The following is a 26245-nucleotide window of genomic DNA, read 5'->3' on the forward strand; positions in this document are numbered from 1 at the left end:
GGCCTGGAACCAGGCTCCGGTGGTTAATATCGCCCTCGGATTGGTGGATACTGTGATAGCTTTCTGGGCACACCCACGGAAATACTGTAGTCAGTAACAATAGCCAGCAGATGTGAAGGTCTGGGTTAATATTTTACATAAACACAAGGAAAAATAAACAGAAATATCTGGCTCCAGTTTTGAAAGCCTTTAACTGAAGGAAATGCCAAGAACTATTTCCACGGAGGAAATATTTGGATTATGCTGCCTTGAAGTATGCATAAAATAAATGTAAAACAAAAGTTACTTTCACATAGTGAGATCCTTCCATGCCAACTCCAAGTGTTTGCTTCTCAAATATTAGTCATTACACCTCTACTCTCTTTCTGCCCAATCCTGAGTTCTTCCACTTCCATCCGCTGCTTAAACCTCTGTCGAGGACATTCGGGATACGGCTCTGTCTTGGTTAATGATTCGTCCTAATCATTTTTTGGGGGGAAATCATTCTTCTGAGTGGAGGAACGAATCCTGGCAGTGGGTCAAACGTGGAAGAAACTCTGAACAGCAGGTAAACGAACACCGTCTAGCGATCTTTATGGCCTGGAGTCATTGAAAATGTTTGCTCTTTGATGAGAGAGGTATGAGAAATACTAACTACAAGACAGATGTCCACTGGCTGGCTCGGTTTGGGGACTACCTTTGCAATAGGTCCACAATGGGAGGTTTGTTTAGTTCCCTGCCCAGGTGTCGCTTTCCTCTGCCAATCACATGCCCACTCCCCTCCCACAGAATATAAACCTGTGACATCCAGATCTGTGATTTGCATCTGTACTTCCTGCAAAATAGGAGGAGGAAAAATACATAGCCGGAAACCATATATTATGTTATCTCAAAAGTTTCTTTGACTGCCCTGAGACTTCTCTTCTGCCCCCAGAGAAGCTCTGCTGTTGCCTGGGTCTCTTCCAGGCCCTCACTGTGGCTCTGTAAAGTTAATTGCATTCTCCTTTCTCAGTCTTGATGTCTTCGTCAGCAATTAGAGTTGAACCATCTCCTAAGATTCTGCTCTTCACAGCATCCAATTTTATTTGCATTTGTCTGTCTCTATGTGTGCACAGATATTTATACATATTTGTGTGGGTTTACATGTGGGGGGTATGCATGTATGTGTGCATACACATGTGTACAGAGACTATAAGGCAACCTTAAATGTGATTTAAGAGCTCTGTGAGACTGTTTCTTACTAGGTCAGAACTCACCAATTGTGCAAAGCTGACTGCAAAGGGTGTCTTGGGTAACTGCCAGTCTTTACTGCCCCAGCTGTGGGATTACAAACTCCCATCACCATACCAAGATTTTTATATGCAGGCTGCAGGATTAGATTCAAGACCTTCTGGTTTCAGGACAAATACTTTACCAATTAAGCCATCTCCCCAAGCCTAGTATTCATTTCAAAGTAAATTATATTTTATGTATTTGAGATTTACATGATGCTATGAGATAGCATGTAGCTAGTGAACTGGTTACTATAGTGAGTTAAGAGTTACCACGTCTTAACATATATACACAGATGGATACACACATACAGGCACACAAGTATCATTCTATACAGTTATTCTTCTGTGACAAGAGCTACTACAATGTACTTCTATTGCAAAAGTCCCCAACAGTACAATTATATGAACTTCCTCCCCTATATCAGGTATCAGACCTTTTGACCAATTCTGCATATTTTCACCTGTGAACTAACAGCTCAGGATTTCATTTTGAAGACTGAAACCTTAAAAAGTTTATCCTCTTCTTGAGCCTCTTTATTTTGGTTATTAATTTTCACATGTTCTCATCTCACTAGCCTTTAAAACAGATCTCGAGAGGCTAGAGAGAGGCCTCAATGGCTCAGCGGGTAAAGTGCTTTCTGAGTGTGCATGAAGATGTCAGTATGTATCCCACTCATCTGAGTAAAATCTGGGGATGGTGGTATCCACTCCTAGCCTCAGGGCTGGGGCCAGGGAGGGAGGAGAGAGTATGCAGATTACGGAGGCTCATTGAACAGCCAGTTTGTAAAGAGACTCTATCTCAAATTAATACTAATACTAATACTAATAATAATAATAATAAAGAGGCTGAGGAGATTGATCAGTGATAAAGAGCTTGGTGCACAAGCATAAGAACCAGAGTTCCTGTGCTCTGAACGCATAGATGCCAGATAGGTGTAGCTGCTACCCATTAATTCCAGGCTCAAAACGCCAAAGAAGAAGGTCCCTAGAGCGAGCTGACTCTAAGGACTAGCTGTGGTTTGGGGCCCTGGGTTTGGATTTGATTAAGATGCCCTGCCTCGGTGAGAAAGGTAGAAGTACAAAAGATGGTTCCCATCATAAGTGTCAGGCCTCCACATGCAGCTGTACTCTCTCCAACACAGGTGTGCACACATGCACACAAACACACAAGCCCCCCCACACACATACAGATACACATACACAGGGAGAGAGACACAGAGGCAGAAATAGAGAGACAGAAAGAGGGAGAGAGAGAGAAGTAGAGAGACAGAGAGAAAGAGAGAGGCCTAAGATCAACTCTGGCCTCCACACATGCATGCACAGATAAGCACACCACATACAAATGTGTGTGTGTGCGTACATGCACACCATAGATGAATAAAGAACTAAACCTGAGTCTGAGTCTTGGCGAGGTAGCTTGTCCTGACTTTGCAGCACCCTCCAGTTCATGTTGAAGATCACTGTCTCCCAGGAACCATCTGAAGTTCATCTTCTACAGGAAAAAAACAAGATGAGGAGCTTGGGCTGCTCACTGGCAATACCTCTATCCACAAGCCAAGTCTACCACCTACAAACACTTTCCTAATGCTGCCTAGTCTTTCCTTAAACCCCACCAAGGTCACCATAAAGGTCACATTTAATATTTTCCAAAGGCTCTGCATACCATAGGTACTCAATAAATGCAGTTTCTATTAAGTACCTACTGTATATAAGGCTCTATGAAGTTGCACAGAATGCAAGGCCATATGAGAAATCCCTTGCCCTGGAGATCACACAGTTCTTTTGTGTGGGAAGGAACTGTCTTTGAAAAAGAAAATTAAAATAGCAGAATGGATTTGTTTCGAGCACCTCAGTGAACATTGTGCGGGCTCAGACAGAGACAGGCATGGACAGGGTGGGTGGGGAGCACTCCCTGGAGGAAGTGTGCCTTCAGCTAGAGTTTGAGGGAAGACAGCTGGCTCAGGTGATTCAACAGGATACATGGAGGGGACAAAGGTCAAGGGGAAGGAGAGGTCCACCTGTCAGTCTGTCACATGACATTTTGCCTGCAGTGTGGAGGGGTGAATGAGAGTGTGAAGGATGGGTTGCCCTTCTAAATGCCTATCTGCCCTGCCTGAGACACTTTCTCAGATGTCCCCTTTGGTCCCTGAGATGGCATTTTCAACTTTAACATTTATTGCTCTGCACTACGACTGTTTGCTGTCCTAACTCTTCTCCAGTTGCCCAATGTCCGGCTGCTTTTTGCCTCTCCCTTCTGGATGAATGGCGGTGTGGCAGAACAGCCAGGATCTTCTCTTTAAGAATTATAGACTCAGGCTCAAACTCCATCCATGGAGAGAGTCCTGCTTTCTGAGTCTCAGTTTCATCCCATAGACATGGGGACAGCAATACCCACCATAGACAGTAACACATGTGAAATCAGGTTATGTCTGCAGAGCACCTGGTATATCACAGGGCACATCCTGAATGCTCAGCCTGCAGAGGCCTTTATGGATTTTATAGCAGCTGACACATGGCACCACTTGATAAGCACCAGAGGAAGTAAGTGCCAGCCTCACCTGGGCACACCCTAGATTATGGGGTATTCTGAGAGCAGGCCAGGAAGTTATTACTCCCACCCTTGTAACTATCGTTGTTTTAATATAATGGAATCATGTCAAACCTCTAACTTTGTAGCTTAGAAAAAAATTACTTGTTCTGAGTGAGTGAAACAGAAAAATGGCAGACATGAGGGTCTTTTCATGAAATGGATTCTATTTTGTTGTTTGGGATTGTTTTTAATTTATTTAACTGAATAATTATACATATTTGTAACACATTGTCATGTTCAATATACATGTGCAATACATAATCAGCAGTGTGCCTGGCATACCCACCCGTCCAGCACTGGCCGTTTCCTCATTTCACTGTATAGAATACACGGTCAGTTACCAGCCAGAGTTTGATTCTACTGCACGATGAGACTTTGAGTTAGCCTCGTTCACTCAAATGCACTCTTCTATCCGGTAGCCATGCCTTCTCCCTCCCTTCCTGCCGCACGCACCTCTGCTGGCGCTTCTCAGCTTCTGGTAATCACTCTAAGAGATGACTCTGTGAAGGTTGTCAGATGTCATGGAGAACAAGTAGTATTTGACTTCCTAGCCTGTTTTGTTTAACATAATGGTGCCAGTTCCATCTGGCTGCCATGATTATAGCTTTCCTTCTTTGTGTAGCTGAATAGCATCCCATTATCCCATCACCTCTTCTCCAGCCGTATGCGAGTAGCTCAGGTCACTCCTTGTCTTAGAAGCAGCAAGCTTAATTGGACACTGACCCAGTGTCTGTCACCCTCTTCCCTCCTGTAGGTCAAGACAGTTGACATCTAACCTAACAGCTACAGCTGAGATATCCCAGTTGCTTCACTCTGCAATATTAAATAACCCAAACCTTAGCTACTCTCAAATAAGGATTTCGCTTATTCATCATAAAATCTGTTTAATAGAAAAGCCTTGCTTGAGACAGCAGGGAGAATATAAAAACCAGGATGTGCTAGCAGCTTCCTGACCTGACAGGACTTCCTGAAGCCACTGCTCCTCGGTGTGAGAGGGTCTTGTGAGAGGTGTACAGGGGAGGGGATCAGAACTCACCACAGCTCAAGGTATCCTCCTTTCCCTGCTGGGAAACACAACAGATTTCTTCAGACCTCAGAACATGTTCCACTCATGCCCTAACACACACACACACACACACACACACACCAAGCTCTAATTTCTAACCTCCAAGGCCAACCTTAAGCAAAAAGTAAATCCTCTTTCCTCAAATTAAACTGGAGTTTTAAAAGTTGGATTTGCAAGAAATATGGAAAAAAAATCACATAAAGCACAAAAATAATCATACAACCTACAAACAGCCTGACACTAAGTTTAATATCTGGACAAGGACTGGCATGGGTGGTACAATTGTATTGACTTTTATCCTTTCTAACAGTTGACACATATCTGTTTATCCCAACACTGGAGAGTTGGAGGCAGGAGTATTAGGAGCTCAAGGTTGTCTTCAGCTACATGATGGGCTGAAAGCTACATGAGACCTTGTCTCAAAGACTAATCACAATAGCTATTATTTAGTACTGAGTTCTGAAATGGAGACTTTACAAATATCCTCATTTCTGTATTTTAAGATATATTCAGTTATCAACAAGAGGTGAGCAGCCTCCAAAGGAAATCAGGTGGGAGAATGAAGAATTGGGTAGAAAGCTACAGAACTTACATTGAGACCCAGATTTATGGGACTCCAGAGGTTTTCTTTCATCTGATTGATGTGCTGCCATTATGTATATAATTTTAAGACTGGCTCTTATGTGGCTCAGGTTACAAATTCACTATGGTACTGAAGATGACTGTAGTTCTGCTATCCCTGCATCCACCTCTGGAGTTCTGTAATTACAGGTGTGAACCCCCATGCCTGGTTTTTGTAGTCCTAGCATCAAACCTAGGAGACAGTTTTTTTTGTTTGTTTTTGTTTTTGTTTCTTGCATGCTAGACTGGAATTCAACCAATTGAGCTACATCCTCAACTATATTGACTATGCTGCCTTCTTAAATGTATATATCCATACCAAGGTAGGACAAGGCTTGGAGTCACCACTAATTTTCAGGTCTTCATACCAAGCTTCAGACTCCATATAAAAAATAATGGGTTCCAACTATGTCTTATGTCCCCCAACAATCCACATGTGATCTCCATATTTATCATTGCAACAGATATGTAGACTATCCTGAGAATGCCCCACCAAGACCAAGACCAAGTCCAATTCTCTCCTTTCCTATGATTCCAACATATTTTAAAAGAAACTAGACTCCCCAAAGGTTCTCATTTCTTTTAACAAATTTCTCTAATTCAATTTTAGAATATGTTGCTAACAAACAGTCCACACTCATCATCCCTATCTCCCCTAGATCACCAGATCTCATGAGACTCACAAGCCCTCAAGCCCACAAGCCCACAAGCCCACAAACCCACAAGCCCACAAGCCCACAAGCCCAGTGTATAAGGCCTCTTGATCCAGAATCCTCTCATGTCACACATGGGCATTGAAGAAGCTTCCCTTCCATTCTCTTAAAGATCGATAAGCTTCCTTTCTCTTAAAAATCCCTAGAGCTCACACAACCCATTTCTCTCTCTAATTTTCTCTTCTACGCACTTATGCCCTGCAGCCTCTTGTAGCTACCACTCGGATTTGAGGGGTTAATATGGCTCCTGCTTTCTCAAGCAGACAAAGAAACATGAACAATGGTTACACTACAAAGAAAAGGTCTCATCTTCTCACCTACCACCTATTAGTTGTATAGATTCATTAAGATGTCCTCAGGGAAGAGATGGGACCCCCTGTGAGCTCCTTCCTCCTCCAGTCTAGGATACTGGGAGATTTGTGTGGATCTTATGTAGATCTTATGTGTGTGATCACATTGGATCCTGAGGAGTATGCCAGCCACTATTGGCCATGCCTGAAAGCCAGTGTTAGCAAATACAGAACTAGAAAAAGAGGAAGCCATCCTTTCGTACTTTCTCATGGAAATATGGGAAGAGATCAGAGGATGAAGACCGCCAGTGCTCTCATTCCCTGAGACCCTACAGCCAAAGAAAAATGGAATCTTTTTCTTATATGGAACTCTATATCTTCCATATATGTGTGTGATATATCTTACACATGCACACATACACATACACACACACACACACACACACACACACACAGCTTCTAAGCTTTGCCGTTTATTCATTGCTCTAACTCTGGTCGCACTTGAACGATTCCACCGACTAGCAGTGGTGGCTGGAAGGAGCAGTGCAAAGCGAAGTTCAGAAGCGGATTAGACGTGTGTTAGAAGTGTGGAGTTGATCACATAAATTCACAGCTAAGAACAGAGCAATGTACAAAGGTCCTTTGAAATCAGGGGTTGTAAAGTTTCAAAGTACCCCAAGCTCTGAAGGCATGAGTGCAGAAAAAGTCAGTGACACGCTGTCAGAGCCCACGAGTTGCTCGGATTTCCTAAAATTAACCAATAAGTTTATTGCTCACCTCTATGACTCGCATAACTGGAACCAATCCTATAACAGCTTTGGCTTCGGTAAGGTTATCTTGTTTGCCTAGGGCACAATGAACTGTCATTATATGGCTAATGTGTATTTAATAATTTGCTACTGTTTGGGAATTTTGTGTTTTCTTATATTTTTATTTTTCCCTTACAACTGTTTCTCTTATGTTTTGAGAAACGCCTCTTGTTTGTCGGGTTACTAAAGCTATTGAGAAAACTTGAATTTTTAATACATTACTTCATTTCGCATTACCATTTTTTTCTAAATTTCCCACAGAAAAAAAATCCATTTCTTATTCCCCATTAGTTTTCAAGTTCTTAATAGAGGAAACCCACATCTAATCGAAGAGCATCTTCCCCATAGTGTTTCCTTGTTCTCAAAGCCTGTGTTTGGAATGTTGCCCTCAGCATCCATCACTGAGGAAGTCCCCTCATGAGCCTAGAAATAATAATTTAAAAAAAAAACTAAAACTAAATCTTTTTTTAAAAAAGATTTATTTATTTTTATTTATATGAATACACTGTGGCTATCTTCAGACACACAACAGAAGAGTGCATTGGACCCCATTACAGATGGTTGTGAGCCATCATGTTGTTGCTGGGAATTGAACTCAGGACCTCAGAAAGAGCAGTCAGTGCTCTTAATAGCTGAGCCATCTCTCCAGCCCCCCCCCCCCAAAAAAAACCATTTTCCGGGCACTCATGCCTTGTAAACGCAATGCCGTTGTTTGAATTTAGGGATCCACATGCTACAGTTGCTCTTCATTTGAATGGATGCTTTCTTTTCTAAGGCTTTCCAGACCGCCTATTGTCTAACCTTAGTTAGCCCACTGTCCTGCCCTGCATTGAGAGCCGAACCACCCTTCCAGAGTTTTCTGTGGTCCCCACCCAGCCACCTGCTCCTGCACAATTGCAGAAAAAATTTAAATAATAATAAAGCAAGCCTTTCATAGGGAACTTATTTTCTCAGCTGTTCTATTGGTTCTGTGGAATTTTCTTTTTAAATGTCATGAAATTTTAAATCATTCCTGGTGGAGAATTCTTCCATGCAGCTTGCAAAAATAATCAGGTTTTACAGCAAAACAACCATGGCCGGTCCATCTGGTGGGGTTGCAGTTCTGCAATCTCCTCCTAGCCGGATACTTCCCATTGCTCTTGCTGCTCTAACTTAGTTGCATAAATACAAACAGCCTTCAAAGGCACGCCAAGAGCCAGGGCTATAAAAATATGTTTCATTTTGTAACTTAGGCAACAGCAATCACTTTCTCACAGACACAGCCTGGACATAATTTTATGCCAAGCAGGAGAGCTGTTAAAATAAAAATTCTAAGAACCCGTCAAAAAGTTGGAATTCCGTAATTGTGTGAGCTTTCCAAGGGACATAAAATAGCTCATGGCTCTGAAACTGAAGACATTCGGAATCACAATTTTTTTTATCAAATATGAAATTAACCATGAAGGTATAAAGATGACATCCATTTTGATATTTATTAATTAATTGCCTTAATTACAAAGGCAGCCCTCTGTGCCATTGCCAAAGAGAATACACAGGTAGAAAGTGTAAAGACTATACAGTAGAAATCTATGGAAATCTCCACTACATTCAGTTTCACATATATTCTTACAGGTGCCTGTTGCAACCCTGGTTAGAACCTAAATTGATACAACAGGTTAACTGATTTCAAAATGTATCACATCTAGCTACACAGGTGATTACCAAGTAAATCTGTGTTCCCACAAGTTCCTTTCCCAACGTGGCTTTTGCTCTTCACTCCTCCTCTGTGCTTTTGAAAGCTTTAATCAATCATTCCTTCTACATCAGTGATGTAGTCCCTACGGTTGCCTAGGTTACCAAGGGTGAAGCCACTCCACACAGAGTGAGGCTTCGTAAATATAAGGTAAGTGCTCAAAGGATGATTCACCATTCCTTCCACAATTAAACATTATTACTGACAGTAGGATCAGACCTACACAGTGCACCATTAAATTAGATCATGGAAGAACTTACAGGCCTTCGATTTTTTAGTGTGGGATGGGAAGATGTGGTAGTCCCTCTGTACACAAGCGTCAGTATGAAAATAGTCAATGGTGAACAAAAGAGAAAAGGCCCTGGGAACTGTTTGGTGGCCAGGACAGCTCTGGCACCTAGAGGCATGAGTCAGCTATCCTCATACAACTGCTTAAAGGATGGCAAACAGACGCAGACAGAGGTGTCACCTGCCAGCCTCCTGACACTCTGCCAGACCCTCAGCATCAGGTCTTCCCCGGACCCCAGCTGCTGCACACTCTGTCAACAACTCCACACCGGTGGCTTCACCATCAGAGTCCATGTTCTAGAATAGCACTTCCACCGTGGCTACACCACAAAGACCCTGAAGATTGACTGCTCACTGATGGACAAAGTCCATGCCCTCAGCACAGCTCAACAGCCTTAACCGAGCTCCTGTGCCTTTTCTTCCTCCAGCTCCTCACCTGCATCCCGTCTTTATACTTCCTGTTCCGCATTCCCACACCTCACACATGCTGTGGAGAACATCCCAAGCCTTGGCTTTCTCCACAGTGGCGTGTCCTCCTCCAACTTGCTTGGTGATTTCCTTTTATCCTTTCAGACTAAATTCAGCTGCCAACTCTATGATGACATATCAAATCCCGTTCTCTCAAGACGGTCAGTCCCCCCCAACTCTCATCCGTGTCCCCACTTCTCCATCTACACCAAGTTGTGGTTAAACAGATCTAGATTAGAGCCCAGGCTGTCATGTGACCTTGAATAGGCCAATCTATAGACCAGAGGATACCTTAGAACATCATCTGAAGGATGAATGGTAAGCGTTTGGTGAGGACACTTACCGCAGAGTATGAAGAGAACACAAACACACCTATAAAAGTTGTCACTAAAAGCGAATGATACATTAATAATGCCTAACAGGAAGTAGCTACAGGAGCACCAGTTCCATCGGCCTCAGCTCTTATTCTAATTTCTGCTCTAATTACACCCACATTTGTACAGCTATTGTCCCTATGGATCCATCTACATTCTGACTCCAAAACCCATGTCTTCTTTGTGTTTCTGAGATTACCACCGTCCTAGAGCACAACGGGCACACAATATATTTGTATGTAAGCAACAAAAGGAAGTGCCGACTGCTGATGAGCAGGTTGCAGTCCGCTCCTTGCAGACAAGCCAAGCTTTTTCTCCTCTGGGTTCAGTTCATAAGATTCCCTGCACAGGGAACGTCCTCGCCCCTTCTCAGACTTCACAGTCAACATCTGAGCACACTAACTCGCCTGATTTCTAATCTCCAGCAAGCCATTGTATCTCCTGAGCTACATTTCTCTGGCTATGCATCTGCTACTTACTGTTGCCTAATAAACCCCTTGGCCTTAGTCATATAAACCATTTATCATTTCTTACGGTTTTCGGTGTCATCTGAAGCTTCATGTGCTGTTTCCTGGGGACAACTCATGCGGTTGGTTGCATTTAGCTGGGGGCTCAGGTGAAGTGCATGGCCGGAAGCACTCTCCCTTGCCTCTCTGGTACCGGGTGCTGCGGGCTGTTGGCAGGATCACCCCCACTTTCACTTCATGCGGTCTCTAGTCCTTCTGGAGGCTAGACTCCCTTCCTTATGAGGAAGTAAATGGTAGGGAATGAAACAACCTTCAAATCCCCTTGAGGCCTAAAATCTGAAGCTCACGGTTCCCTTCAGCCATATTTAATCAGTCAACTCAACCTACAACCCACTACCCTAAATTCAGGAGTAGATCAGTGATGCCACTTCCTGGGGGAGGGGCTGCCAAGAAACTGTAGTGGTGTTTTTTTTTTCTCACAGGTGGCTCGGCTTCGCAAGTGGGTCCTAATCTGAGCAATTGATAATTTTCTTCTGGCACCTGCAAAGCCCTGTGATGGTTTTTCACATCAAGGGCAGCCGAACTCCGTGATTCTGTTGAGGAGCTAGGACACAGAACTTGCTTGATATGATGTCCTTGATACTTCACCAAAGACTGGCACTTGGGAGGTTGGAGTCTCGTGCTTGGTTCTCTTTTGCACAGGCTAGTGGATTGTGGTCACACAGCTGTTCCTATGCTCAGTATCTCCTTTAGTGAGCCTGAGACAATATCCACTTTCTAAGGTGGCAGTGTGTGAAGTAATTGGCACCTTGTAGATGCTCGTAATCATACTTTCTAATCATCACGGAGTGTTTATCATTAGTTGGATAGCTCAGATACGCAGTCTGTAAGTGAAATGAGTTTGAACGTTTGCAAAAGAAGTCAGATTTGTTAGAAGATGTTTGAGGTAGTGTAGGCACCATATAAATCATGGCATGCATCCCATTTCCCCTGCTTCTGCGGCATATTTATCACATTGGTGCACCCGATTTCAATGCCTGTTTTTATTTCCTGTGAGGCGAAAGTATCCCCACCTAACAGGGGTAGCCATTTAAAGGTAAAGTGGATTGACATCAACATACCTTTCCACGTATTACAAAATTAGTGGAAAATCATGTGCCCAACATGAATCTAAATTCAGATAAAAATGTTAGAAAGTTCGATATAATATCACTAGATTGACCTGCCTCCCATGCACAGATAGTATAATCCTAAGAAACTAAATGTGTAAAATGTTGCAAATCCCTTGGAGAGACCACCTACTCACAAATGGTTATAGTTATTACTATTGGAGCATAAATATCAATATCTTTAAGTTTAAGGAAATGCCTTAGACACTTTGTAATCATTTTTAATGCATTTAACAGCTCCAAAGAAACATTAAGCTAGGGAGAGAGATCTTTCTTCATATATCCCAATGCATTCCTTCACCTATGTTGGCACCTAAAAAATATTATAGGGTCATAAAAATGGCAATAAATGCATTCAAAGGAAACTCTAATCTTATCACTTTACTACCTCGGTGACCTATTAGTTCAAATTAACTCATTTTCATGGAGGGGCTTTTGGGGCAGCTGTGAGGCTTCTCTGCTAGCTACAGGAAGTTGCAGATCGGCAAATTTCATTCAAATACAAACCTCTAAATTTGGCTACCTGGTATTGCAGGATCCTGTTGTTTGCAGTATGCAAAATAAAAATTATGTACCATCTTGTATGGTCAAAAGCAAGGGACTCTGAAAAATTAAATCCGGTGTTATTGATAGGATAAAAAGTGACTGCGTGGATACAATGTATTGAACGAAGAATAAAGGGAGTGGCCCATTCCCATAGGGAAGCAAGCTTGTCTGGCCCAAGCCATTATTCTCTCCTAACCTATGAAATCTAAGAATGCTATGGAGAAAAGTAAGGTCTGATCATCAGATCCGTCCCAGTTACATGTGGTTCTTTCTTCTTTGTTTTGTGAGGTGAATTGAAGAGGTATGTGGTAACAATAGTTTTAATATTGATTAATCTGAATAGTTCCTGGCCAGAGAGGGGACACATACTAATTTAATAAAAGTGGTCTATAACATGATTTTGGCATGGTGTTATAAGGGTTCATTGAAATTTGTTAAAACACATCAAATTGCATACTTAAGATCTATGAATTTCAGTACATGTGATACCTGACTAAATATGGGCCTGCACTAAGTGAAAAGTCACTGGGAAAAAAAAGAATTGCATAAAGATCTATGAATTTCAGTACATGTGATACCTGACTAAATATGGGCCTGCACTAAGTGAAAAGTCACTGGGGAAAAAAAGAATTGCATACGCGCGCGCGCGTGCACACACACACACACATTCATGCACACACATCTCAGAAGTATCCAATCCCATACAACACTTCTGTGTGCTTGTAGATGGTTTTATTATTTCTCTGAACGTCCCTAACTCTCCTTTAAGCTATTTTTTTCTAAAATAGTGGTGTGTTTCTATTTATATTTTCAAATTAGAATTCTTGGAAGGCAGCCTGGTGTGATGGTGAAGAACTGGGCTCTGAAATCAGAGGACCTTGCTGAGTCTTACCCCAACCACCACAACACACCCTAGAAAGAAACTTACATGTTCTTTCTGGTACCTCAGCCTCACAGTCAATACAACAAGAAAAAAAAATGATACTTACCTTCGGGATGTTTTAAGATTAAAAAAAAAATCACTGAGCAAACTTTAAAATAGGATTTATTAAAAAACAAATATAAAATATTAATTTAAAGTAACAAAAGTCAATATGGATCTGGGAAGATGACTCAGTAAAGTGCTTGACATGAAAACCTGACATTTGATACTCAGCATCAAAAAAGAAAAAACCAACAACAACAACAACAAAAACCCCACAGATACGATAACTCACATGTATAACTTCAGAACAAGGAATGAGAGAAGACAAAGGCAGGAAGATCCCAGGACTTGCAGGCCCTACAGTTTAGGCAAGTTATGGAGCTCCGGGTCTAAGCAGAGGCCTTGTTTCAGAAACTAAGGTGGAGAGTAACTGAAGAAGACATAACCTGGGGCCTCCACCCACACATACACATATGTGCACACTCGTGATTCATGCACATAAATGAATAAATAAATAAATAAATAAATAAATAAATGTTTAAGCTTAATAAATGTGAGTCAAGGAGCAAATTACAATTGAATAATTAGTCAATCAATAAGATCTGAAGAAATCTATACCAATCTCTAGAAAGTATGAAGAAAGGCAGAATCGTGGCTGTAGGGAAACAAGGAGGCTGTATAATATAGAGAGAGGATAAAGATGTATCTGAGTGATCTCCGAGGATTGCCAGAGCAAAGTTTAAAGAGGCAATGGCTCAAAGTGGTCGCCGAACCCGATGGAAGATGCAAAACCCCAGAAAAACAAAGACAAAAAGCACATCCTGTACCAAGCAGAAGGAAGAGGAATGTGGCTTACTTCTTGACAATGTAAGCTGAGTTTGACAATCCTGGAAGGCAGAAAAAAAATTATATTTAAAAAAAAAGAAAGAAAAGCAAGCTTGTCACACAGAATCACTTTAAGAGCAATAGCAGATTTATGGAAGCCAAAGACAGTGGACTCATATTTTCAAAGTGCTAAGAAATTAAATACGAAAAAGTTCTGATTATAAAATCAGTAACATTATCTTCTAAGAACAAGGTCAAAAGAAATCATTTTTCAGATAAATAAAACCTGAAGTGAATTACTTTAAACACACACACACATACACATACACACACACACACATACACATTTAAGGGATTTTATAGAAAGTTGCTTTTGGGAGATGAAGCTTACATAGAAAGTCTGAGCGAATGCTAACCAGAGAAAAGGTAAGCATAGAAGTAAATATAGTAGAGATTTGTTTAATAGAATAGTGGTGTCTAAATTGTACTTGCTTGACTTAAAGAATATAACTAACCATAGAAAAGTGGTAATGAGAATTAATGTCCTTGGGTTCTTGTCTTTCAGTAGGTGTTAGATATTGTTTGCAGGTCTTGTTAAGTCTGCATGGTAAAGTTTTATGGGTGACCATAAAGAATGGAAATAGTGTATAATTCCCACAGTACAGACAAGACGAGATTAGACAGAAGGAAAGAACACATGAGGCTTTTTTTGTCAAATTATAAATAAAAATAACTAGAGTCATAACTGGTAGAACCTCCTATATTAAAACTGGGTTTGGGCAGGAACAGCCCTGGTATTTCCATGGTAATAATTAAGGCTATTCAGAGGGAGGAAAGGAGTGGTGTGTTCAGGACTGGTGGTGGCAGGAGGGAAAGGTGGGGGAACTTTTAGAGCAGAATTGAAGAAGGATCTTCATCAGTCACAGGAAGCAGCAGCCTGCAGCCCAACGTGGTACAGAGGCGTGTGAGCCGGTACTGAAGAGAAACACCCATGATGCTCTGGGACTTACAAATGTCAGAAAGACCCAGGCATCCAGCTGAGCTTTGATTCATAACCTCATCCTGTCCCCACCTTGACCAGAGCAGTAAAAGGGAGGAGAAGTGGAGAATGGGGGGACAACATCAGACCCAGCCAGAGAAGCACCTGAGGAGCTTCCAACCCCACCACAATCCAATCTCACTAAAAACGAGGCTGAGACCAACGTCAGACGGTATCAGGTGCCAAATCCAGCTCATCTATGATTTGGTCAAACAGATGTTAGAGATCCTGATCTGCACCTCTCTGGCGACTGCATATCTAAGAGTTCCTGTCTGCCACTTAACTGAGCCAGGGGTATCAGTACTCATCTGTTCTCCCAGCACGAGGGATGGGACGGCACGGGCCTGAGTTTAAGACCCTCTTGGACTGCATAGGAAAAACCTTGTCTCACAAACAGGGCTGTACTGCACGTGTCCTTTCACCCCATGGATGCACAGTTTGGGTATCTCACTGCCAACAGCAGTTTTAAAGTATTCCGTGAAGCATCCCATCAATGAATAATTCATGTTTTACATTGTAGCCACAGTAGCAGCAGCTAAAATCTCTGCTGTCCCACCAGGTCCCACCCCGAGATGCGATGGGTTTTACCTTTCTTTGTCTGATAGATCTGCACCATAAGTGCTATGGGCTCTAGTCACTGGAAGCCTTCTCCTCGGGATGCGGATCTAATTCAATGGTACAGTACTTGCCTGCAACACACAGGCCCTGTGTTCAATCCCCACTCAACACAGCAAAAGTAGACAGATTTCTCAGTTACCAGGCCAACTCTCACAAGATCTCAGTGCTTAAAACTGAGTCAGCCTTGTTCCACTAAAAATTACTTCAAAAAAGAAATGATATGGGCAATTTTATTACAGAATATTATATTAATTTTGTTTTATGTTATTTGCTACCTTTTACTGTGCCTGATTTATAAGCTAAACTTGATCAATGTGTGTAAGTAGGAATAGCATAGTGTATGTACTCCTCAGTGATAAGAGGGGACTGTAAGGGATAACGTAAGCCACGTAGCACACCCTGGCTGTTTTTGCCAGGTGCTATTTTAAGCATTTCATGGCTAGGTTCTAACCAAAGTTCACAAAAGGAGGCAGACCTGGGATTCAAACATAGACATGTTGGTTCTACAGAAGTCAGTCTTAAATACAATGCTGCCACTGAGTGGTTGCATGATGATATTTTACCCGGAAGATGGAATTCGAAGTCAGAGCCATGGACAGACGGAATGACTGAGACCTCAAGATGTCCAGGATGAGGCCTCTGATCTCCAATGTGGTTGGGTTCAGAGGCAAGGACTCAGAGGTAATTAATATATTAGATATATGATCCCTGTGTTCCTCTTGAAGTCACAATGAGAAGACTGCAAACCAGAAAGAGACCCAAAGAAGGAAGCCATGACCTCAGATTCCCAGTTCCCGGAAGTGTGGAATAAAGGACTGAGTCCCCCAGACTGCAGTATTTATTATAGCAGATGGAGTGACTAGGGAGGCAGTTTATAGGGTGCTCTTGAGAAAACAGTTCAGTCAGTAAAATGCTTACCATACAAACATGAGGGTCTGAGCTTAGCACGTGGCACCTACATACAAAGTGATATTGATGCTATCTTACCCAGAAGACAGATATTCATGATAATGATATTTTACCTGGAAGACAGAATTCAAAGTCAGAGCCACGGACAGACAGAATGATGAAGACCTCAAGATGTCCAGGATGAAGCCTGGTGGCACACATGGTTGGAATCCAAAGCCAGGAAGACAGAAACAAGAATATGCCCAGGGCTTGCTGGCCAAATGGCCTCACTTAGTCACCGATCCCCAGGGATCCCAATGAAACCTTGTCTCAGAAATCAAGGTGGGCAAGATTGACCTCCTCTGGTCTTTAAACACACACGTACAGTACACGTATAAACATATACACATGTGCACACACATAAACAAGACATTTGGAAAATAATGGATTATCTTCAAATATTCAAAAAGCTCAATGTGGATTAAGAGTTAAACCTATTCTGAATTAGAGAGAGATGATTAGAAAAGAGAGCAGACTCCTTTCCACTGAGAGAGAAAGAGTCAGAGATCTTCAGGGAGAGAGAGAGGGGGAGGGGAGAGGAAGAGGGAGGAGGAGAGAGAGGGGGAAGGGGAGAGGAAGAAGGAGGGGGAGGAGAGGAAGAGGGGGAGGGGAAGGGGGAGGGGAGAGGGAAAGGAAGAGGGAAAGGGGGAGAAGGAGAGGAAGAGGGGGAGATGAGGAGGAGGAAGGGGAGAGAGAGGAGGAGGGAGGGGGAGAGGGAAAGGAAAAGGGAGAGAGGGAGGAAGAGGAGGGGGAGGAGGAGAGGGAAAGGAAGGAAGAGGAGGGGGAGAAGGAGAGGGGGAGGGGAGGGAGAGGGAGATGAGGAGGGGGAGAGGGGGAGGGAGAAAGGAGAGGAGAGGAGAGGGAGGGGGAGGAAAGGAGGGGGAGGGAGAAGGAGGGAGAAGGAGGGGAGGGGAGGGAGGGGAGGGGTAAAAGGGGGAGGGGAGGGGCATGGAGGGGGAGAGAGGGGAAGGGGGATAGGGAGAGGGAGTGGAGGGGGAGGGAGAGGAGACAGCCAGAACACTGAGTTCTCTATTGTTGGACATTGGATACATGCATTGGAAACATGCACGGTGATTGCATGGGATTCTGTGAAACCTCTCCAGCTCTCCGAGTCTGCAGAGCTTAGGCTAAGAGCTTGGCCTAAGGTCTTATGGATGCTTGACCTCCTTGGAAGGGTTTTTTATACCATGGACATTATTGGGGGCCATTTAGGAGCTAGCATTTGCTTTTGTGATATTAATTTTTTTGTATCTTATGTGTGACTGTGTGTGTGCTGCTGTGTACATGTGTGATGTGTGCTCATGCATATGTTTGCATGTAGAGGCCCCGGGTCACTGTTGAATGGCTTTCCTCAGTTACTCTCCAGCTAACCCTGAAGCTAGAATTCAGCTAGGATGGCTGGCCAGTGAGCTTCAAGGACACACTTGTCTGTAGCACCCACCCATAAGGCAAGAGTTAGAAGCATGTGCTGCCTACCCAGGTTTTTATATGGCTTCTGGAAACCCAGAGTCACCCCTGGTGCTTGCACAGCTGACTTGCCTGCCCAGATTTGTAATATTCTAAGATATCTAGATACCCTTCGTTCTGTTGTCTGTATAACATCACCTCTGCCTGCGTGTGTTCCTGTGTATCCCCAGCACCCACATCAGCCCTCTTTCCCAGTCATACATTCCTTACCTTTCTGTATCATTAGTCTCCAACATTGGCTATAGGCACAGACAAGCACAAAGGAGATAGCTTAAACTGGTAGAAATATTGGTTCTGGAATGTGAGCAGGCCCGGGTCCCTCAGAGCTACAGGGATAGAATCCCTTTCCCTTCCTTCTTTCTTCTGGTGCTCACCAGGATTCCTTGACCTCCAATCATGAGGTTAGATTATTCATATTTTTCTTGTCTCTATACAACCCCCACCATGTCTGTATAGTTGAGTGTTCTCTTCTTTAAAAAAAAAAAAATCATTTTATATTTTGTTGATAGATTTTTTGCCTGCACGCAGTACCCACAGAGGCCAGAAGAGGGCATCAGATCCCTAGGGACTGGGGTTACAGATGTTTGGGAACCACCATGTGAGAGCTGGGAATTAAACCTGCTCAGGAAGGACCCCCAATGCACTTAACCACTAAGCCACCTCTCCAGGTCCCCTTCTCTTCATACAGGGACAACGGTCATCTGGGATTGGGGCCACATCCTAATTCAGTATGACTGCGTCTTAATTTAAGTAATTACACCTTGAAAGATCCTATTTCTAAATACGGTTATAGTCGCAGTTACTAGGAATTAAGATAAGACTTCAGTGTTGGGGCTCGGTAGGTAAAGGTATTCACCTCCAAGCCTGATGAAGTTCAACACTTGGAAGGCAGAACATACGTGACTCCTGCAAGCTGTCTTCTGACCTCCACATGGGCACCCTCCCACAATGCACATACACACACACACACACACACATACAATTACACACATATACACAAACACATGTATACACACATATACACATATACAAATGCACATATATATGCACAAACATAAATAAACACATACACACTCATAAATACACATATATACAAATACATACATATATATAAACACATATATACACATAAGCATATGCAGGCATTCACACCCAGAAAACGAAAGGGAGAGACAGATGGAAAGAGGGAAGGAAGAGGATGGTTTGGAAAATATATTCCTGATTTTAAAATTAACTCCAAGCTTGTAACTAAAGACAAACCCACCTGCACTCTGTTTGTCTTCCAGGGCAGTGTCAGCCCCTCCCAGCCTCCGTACGTCCAGATGCCAGGTGAGACCTTTTACTCGACAAGCAATTTACTTGCTTTTACGCAGCAAGTGAGCACATGTGCTTTGTTTTCCAGTGTGGGGAACCACAGAGACCAGGGCTGCAACCATGCTGTGTAACTACTCTCTCCCGCCACGTTCTGTCTCCAGCCAAGAGCTTCCAATGTTTTGTTAGCACATCATGTTCTCAGTTTTTTGTTTGTTTGTTTGTTTGTTTTTGCTTCTTGGAGAAAAAAAAAACTGATCAGTGAAGACAGATCTCATTGAATCACCCTGAACTTAGTTGATTAGGTCTTGAGAGGTGGGCCTGTTGATCTCCTGCCTGAAAGAAGCTTCTAGGCAAAAGCAAGTGTAACCAGGCTCCTGGCATAGTGTTGAAACATCTAACCAGCAGTTCTCAACCTGCATAGTAAAATTCATACCAGTAGCAAAGATACAGTTATGAAGCAGCAATGATAATAATTGTATGGTCGGGGGTCACCACAACATGTGGAACTGTATTAAAGGGTCACAGCCTTAGGGAGGTTGAGACCACTGTAATAGGTGATGTGCCCACTATAGATAACAGGAGGAAGGGACATGAGGGGTTCGGGCTACATTTATTAAGAACCCCCTGCATATCACACAGTGATTTTGTGTATTGTATTTGTGTCACTTCTGTGTGTCTCAATTGCACAGTCCTGTGAGGATGGAAAAGGAATTGTTCTTAATAGTAATAAGTCTCCTTGTATACCCTCAACCCCAGCGCACACTACTCCTTCTAGACCTCAAACTCCAATGTGATTTAACACTTTCCAAGTTGCATGGGGAAAGATGTTCCGAAGTGGCTCAGATAACGGATGTAAATGTCTCTGTTGTATTTTCCCCTCACGTTTACGTCCATTCAAATTTGGTTGCATCTGCTCTTTTGTACTAAAAGGGGTTTCTGCATTCTCCTGCCTTCTAGAACTTTCCTCCTATTTAAAAAATAAATGAATACACTTGGGAAAGCAGGGGGATTTTCTTCATGATTGTTTTTATTTTGAAATTAGAGATATAAATTCACCCCTCTAAATTCACCCCCCTGGAAGCAGCCTCTACCTAGTCACCGCCCTCACCAATCTGTGGGAAGGGACTTCATGACATGAATTTTTATTTTCCCAAATTTCTCTCCCAGGAACGTGTGTTTATAATTAAAACTGTCTCCACAGAAGCCATCATTGGGCGAAGTCAGAGCAGGAACTTGAAGCAGAAAGCATAGATGAATTTTATGTGCTGACTCGCCCACAGGCTTATAGGCCATTGGAAATTGGTGGATTTAAAATGAGAGTGTAGTAAGCCGAAGCGCGCTAAAGGCTTTGGTGGGGAACTTGAGCGCCTCCCCCAAATGAATACGTCTGCATGGCTTGTTGAATGCAGCATTGTGCTCCCCACCCCGGGTTTTACAGACCAGACAGTGTGGCGTGAGACCTGATCTACCACCACGCAGCTCTAAGAACCCCTGGGAAGATAGCAGGGTAAGGAGCAGCATATAAAGTTCTGCATTAGATGGAAGAGACTCAGGCTATCACTGTGAAAAAGTCACCCAGGGAAGGGTCCCGAGGAACTTGGTTTCTTTTCTGGAGTTGGGGACAGGGGTGGGGTGGGGAAGGGGGTGGGGGAGGACAAAGCTCAAGGGACTTTGTTGTTGGAGGGAGGGAAGAGGGAGAGGGGCGTCTTCTCCACATCTCAGTCCTTTAAGAAAGAAATTGAAGGTGTATAAAGGTCTGAGGATATGAATGCTTAAGTGAGTTGCAAGGGTCTGAGAAGGCAATTTAAGATATGCAAATGCAAGTTAAAAAGGTCTAAGATGGGACATATAAAATGATAAATTACACGGTCCTGGAGCCTGTGCCCCAAAAGGATTCCTGACAACCACACTTCCCTGCCACAAGACGACTGCAGGGTCAGGGAGTGCAAGCGCACCAACCATCTCATTGGTCTTTTCTTAAATAAAACTCTTGTGCCAGTTTCAGCTTTTCTCTCTGGTCATCCTAAAAAAAATTTTTTAAAAATTTAAAAATTTTAATAAAACCCGCTGTCAAGCTTTCTCTTCAGAAACCTGCTATAGGTCCTGGAGAGGTTAATAAGGGAATCCAGTCTGACCACAAGGGGGCAGCAAATAACACTAGAACTATCCAAGCCAGAAATGTCAGAGGGTTTTGTTGTTGTTTTTCCTCAAAAACTGGCTTCTCTGCAATCATATTGGCTCAGGGCAAGCCATCTCCTGATGCAGGCTAGGTGTGAGACATGGTGGTGAAGATCGGTGTGCAGAAAAATCAAAAAACAACACACCCGTCTCTGGCTTGAAGTGAGGGGTGTATCATCTTACCCAGAGAGATGTATGACGGGATGTAAAAATCCCGGAAGCAGCCTCTTGGCTGTTTATTATGGATGTAGTCCTGTATATTGTGGGATGCCATCCTGTATATTATGGGATGTAGTTCAGAAGCTATGAAAAGATGTTTGTAGTTCTATCAAAAGGCATAGATTCCAAATATTCCAGTTTGATTCTGTTGCTGCAACAAATATCACGACCAAAACCCCCTTTAAGGAGGAAAGGGGTTATTTCAGCTTCCAGATTACTGTCCATCGCTGAGGGAAGTCAGGGCAGGAACTTGAAGCAGAAAGCATAGATGGATGTTAGTTGCTGACTCACTCACAAGCTTCTACTTAGCTAGCTTTTGAACAGCCCAGGGCTACCTGCCCAGGGAATAGTGCCTCCCGCAGCGGGCACACCTAACATCACTTAATAATCAAGACAGTCTCTTACAGCCATACCCACAGACTGACCTGATAAAGACACCCATTTGAGACTCTCTTTGCAATTGTTTCCAGGCTATGTCAAGTTGACGGTTAATGCTGACTGGGATACCATACCAAGGGTTCTCTAACTTATCTCTCTGTGCCCCTTCCTAGAAGTATCTGGACCTTAAAGATGCATGCTAAATTGTTATCTAGGTGAAGTTATTGTACATCTAACATGAATTCACCTCTAAAGCCAGCTCGAACTTGAAACAGTGATACAATAATATTGCATACCGTTCAAGACACAGAGGTTTCTCTGTTAGCAATGGTGTCAGGCACATTGTGGGTACGACACCAAATGCAGGATCATATACTCTGGGCTTCCTACTTGAAACTTTTGCCCATTTCTCTTTCATCTGGCTGCAGGATCACCAGTGATGTCAGGTTACTATGGTGTCAGGAGGTCTTTCCTGTCTGATTCCGACTTCCATAGCAGCAAACAGTTCTCCAATGACCTCTACACCTCCAGCGTGACCAAGCCCTTTGCCTGCGAGTCCTCAGCCGGGCAGAGTCACACAGGCCTGCTGGAGTCCTACCTGGCAGAGCCCTATGGAGACTACCGCCCGCCAGCCCTGACCCCTGCACCGAGTTCCCTGTTCAGTGCCTCGACTCTGCCGCCGCTCTTGCCACCCCCATTCCCCAGCGACCCGACTCATTTCGTTTTTGTGAGTATGGTTATTTCATGTGCAGGGAGGAAGTGGGGAGGGGGGTCCCAGCACTCATGCATGGTAACCAAGCTGCATCCAGATGACTCACCTGGGAATTCCTGAGGCTGCTCTGATCATACCTGGAGGGGCTGGGTCAGGCTGGCCTTGCTGGGGCACTTCTGAGGAAGTCCAGCTCAACGATCACATCAAAACCAAGACATCAAAAGTCTAGGGTTTTGAAGTAGGGGCCTGTAAGATAGAATTCACATTCATTTTGTTACTATTCCGTTGGCTAAACGGTTCCCCCACGCTGTTAATGCAAGACTTCTTCAGGCCTCTGAGCGCTAAGGAACAAAGGTTGAAGTCACCTCCAGATAGGATTAGATAAGCTCTGGAAGATTTAGCCAGCTTCCTCTTCCACTTCCTTACCAGTCTCCTCCAGCTTCCTCTCAACAGCCCTCCTACCTTGCTCTCTCTTGATCCCTCCAAAGAATTAAGTTCAGAAAGATCTAAAAGCTTCTAATAGTCCTTTTTATAGAAAACTGCAAAGCCTTTCACCACAATAGAATGAATGGCTAAAGGTGGAATTTTAAACCAAAAGGGTGGGACCGGGAATTAACCTTTTTCTGTGGCAAGGACATCTGTGGACTTTTGTTCATTTAGGACTGCAGCAGCTCAAGAAATCTGTGCCCCATTTCACAGATGAACAGCTCAGTGTGGGGCGGGTGGTGGGTGATACTGTGTATGAATGAAAGTCCATCCCAAGAAAAGTACTGTTTAGCAGGCAGGGAGCCCTAAGCCCAGGTCATTCTAGAGCCTATGTCATTGGAAGGCTACTACTCATCCAAACCAGAAGAGTGCTGCCTTCCCTTGCTTCTGTACAGAGGAATGTCTGGCCCAGACTAACATCCTCAAGTAGAAATTAGCCCAGATTTTCTTGGCTTAGGGTCAAACACCAGTGGGAAAAGCTATCTGCAAGACAGGCTTCAGAAGCAGCAAAAGCATGCACAGGTTCTCCAGATGCCTCCGTCCGTCCAAGGGCAGGGCAGCTCTGCATCCTCAGAGCACCAACTAAAGGATAATCCCTGTGCTTTTGCCATTTTTTCTTAGAGAGACTCCTGGGAACAGACGGTACCGGATGGTCTCAGCCAGCCGGACCCTATGCCTGCTGATGCCCTGCAGACCTTGCCATCCAGCACCAGTTGCCTCTCCCAACTGGAGTCAGGAAGCAGCAGCCAGCACAGGAACATGGGCTGGGGGACAACCCTTGCTGGGGCTCAGTCCTACTCGCTGCATGCACTGGAAGATCTGCACCACACACCAGGGTACCCTACCCCACCTCCATACCCCTTCACATCTTTCATGGCAGTGTCAAATGACATCCCACCCAAAGTGGGGCCCCTCTCCCCAGAGGAAGGGTCAGATGTCTCTTCCCTTCATGATCCTTCACCTTGGACAAAAGAAGATGGCAATATGGCCTGGGGCTCTTATGAATGCCGGAGAGCTTACTGAGAAGCATGCCAGAGGACTTCTGCATCCTTATAGAAGTTAGACCCTGTGTCCAGAGATTCTTCTAGGTGTGCTAGCTCATCCAGAACTGGATTTTCAGTTTATGCCACAATTCTGTCAGTGCTAGTTGACAATGGCTCTCATCACTGTTCCTATCCACTGTAAAATCTCTACAAAACACTACAATACCAATCAAATATATTGTGGATCCCATCCTAATGAGACAACCTTTACAAGGAGGCCACTTTAGAACTTTGGTAGCCCATTTAATTCTAAATTTTCTGTTACCTTTTAAGCATCATTTTTTGGCACTGGTTATTTTTCTTATATTGCATTAAAAACTTTATGCAGATCATAAAACATAATGATTTTCCTGTCTAATTTTTATTAGTTATAAACTATGTGTATTTAGCAAGAGAAAGAGGAAATGGTATATGCAGTTTGGAGCATGTAAAACAAAACTCATTTTATATATCATATGACTTTAAAGTGTGCAGTTTATACACATTTCCCTTATTACAGGGACTTGTAAAGGCCCTGTAAAAAAAAAAAAAAAAACTATAGCACCCGGTTCAAGTGCTTTATTGTCAATAAAATAGTATGAGGTCAGGAGATTGGCTTTGTAAAGGTAAAGTTTTATCCAAGATGTCCAAATGTTATTTCAGAATCCCTCCACCCCATAAAAGTTGATCAATGGTAGGTTCAGTTAAACTAGGCAGTATCTGACTAATGGAATAATATCACAGCTACCAAAGTGTCTGAATACAATGGACATTCAATGATCAAAGAAAAACACTTCATTTATTTCAAAGAACATGTTGGACTAGGTTGTTGCGGGCAGCAAACAGGGCACCAAGAGGCAAAGGGACATTGAGAAAGCACATATTGCCAGGCAATGGTCATCAACAATATACTCAATATTTTCCAGCTATGCAAAGGAAGACTCTGTGGCTTATTGGGAAGAGATGTATAGCACTTACCATATACAAAAACAAGAAAGCAAACTGCCATCAGAAACAGGAAAGTCTGGGCAGTATGGATTCCTTTGCTGAGTTGAGTTATGTTCCCCGGGTTACCTGCTGGTTATCTGCTGGTATGTGCTTACCTGCTGGTTATGCCCATCATGAATGACCTGCACATACCTTGACATTGCGGATGCATAAACCAAGGCCGGTAGGTGACACTTACAATCTCCTATCACACCTCTTTCTTTACTTCCTTCTCATACCTTTTAGACCCTCCTGTCTCCTAGAAGCCAAGACTCCTGTTTTCTGCCAAGGGCTCTAAGGTTCCAGTTTGGCCCAGTTCTTCAAGAGAGTCCCCAAAATGTCCTCTGCTGTCTTCTTATTGCTTACCTCAGCTAGGAAGGTAGGGTGTACAAATCCTAATATGGGTAGTAACTCATACTTAGATGCAAATAGTGGGCATGTCTCCTCTCATCTTCTGGTGGGGTTTTCAGTCCCAGCAAACTACTCCTAGCTTATGAAATACCAGCATAAATGTTAAAGTTAAGAGCCTCCCTCTTTCTTGTGCTCAAAGCACCTGCCCTGAGAGTACCCATGTAGGAGCAAAGGATAAATGAGAGGTGTGTAGCCACCTCTCACTGGTGACTTCCTCTCAACAGCCAGTTTTAGGCAGCTCTAGATATGCGCGCACACACGCACACACACACACACACACACACACATGCAGGTGCAAGCACTTATGTGTATATGTATGTATATATGCAT

At 43.4% G+C, this 26245-nt stretch overlaps 1 protein-coding gene across 1 annotated transcript in view; it reads left to right on the forward strand.

The window, feature by feature from the left end:
* Positions 1-24849, forward strand: part of Pou2af2 (POU class 2 homeobox associating factor 2) — a 40672-nt gene extending 15823 nt beyond the window's left edge. The window contains exons 3-5 of the mRNA XM_052189480.1: positions 19495-19537; positions 22726-23024; positions 24117-24849. Coding sequence (XP_052045440.1) covers positions 19495-19537; positions 22726-23024; positions 24117-24518 — 744 coding nt within the window. The 3' untranslated portion in view covers positions 24519-24849. The remainder of the gene's footprint in view (positions 1-19494; positions 19538-22725; positions 23025-24116) is intronic.
* The last annotated feature ends 1396 nt before the right edge of the window (positions 24850-26245 follow it).

The sequence above is a fragment of the Apodemus sylvaticus genome, chromosome 7 (genome assembly GCF_947179515.1).
Source record: "Apodemus sylvaticus chromosome 7, mApoSyl1.1, whole genome shotgun sequence".
In the NCBI taxonomy this organism is placed as follows: Eukaryota; Metazoa; Chordata; class Mammalia; order Rodentia; family Muridae; genus Apodemus; species Apodemus sylvaticus.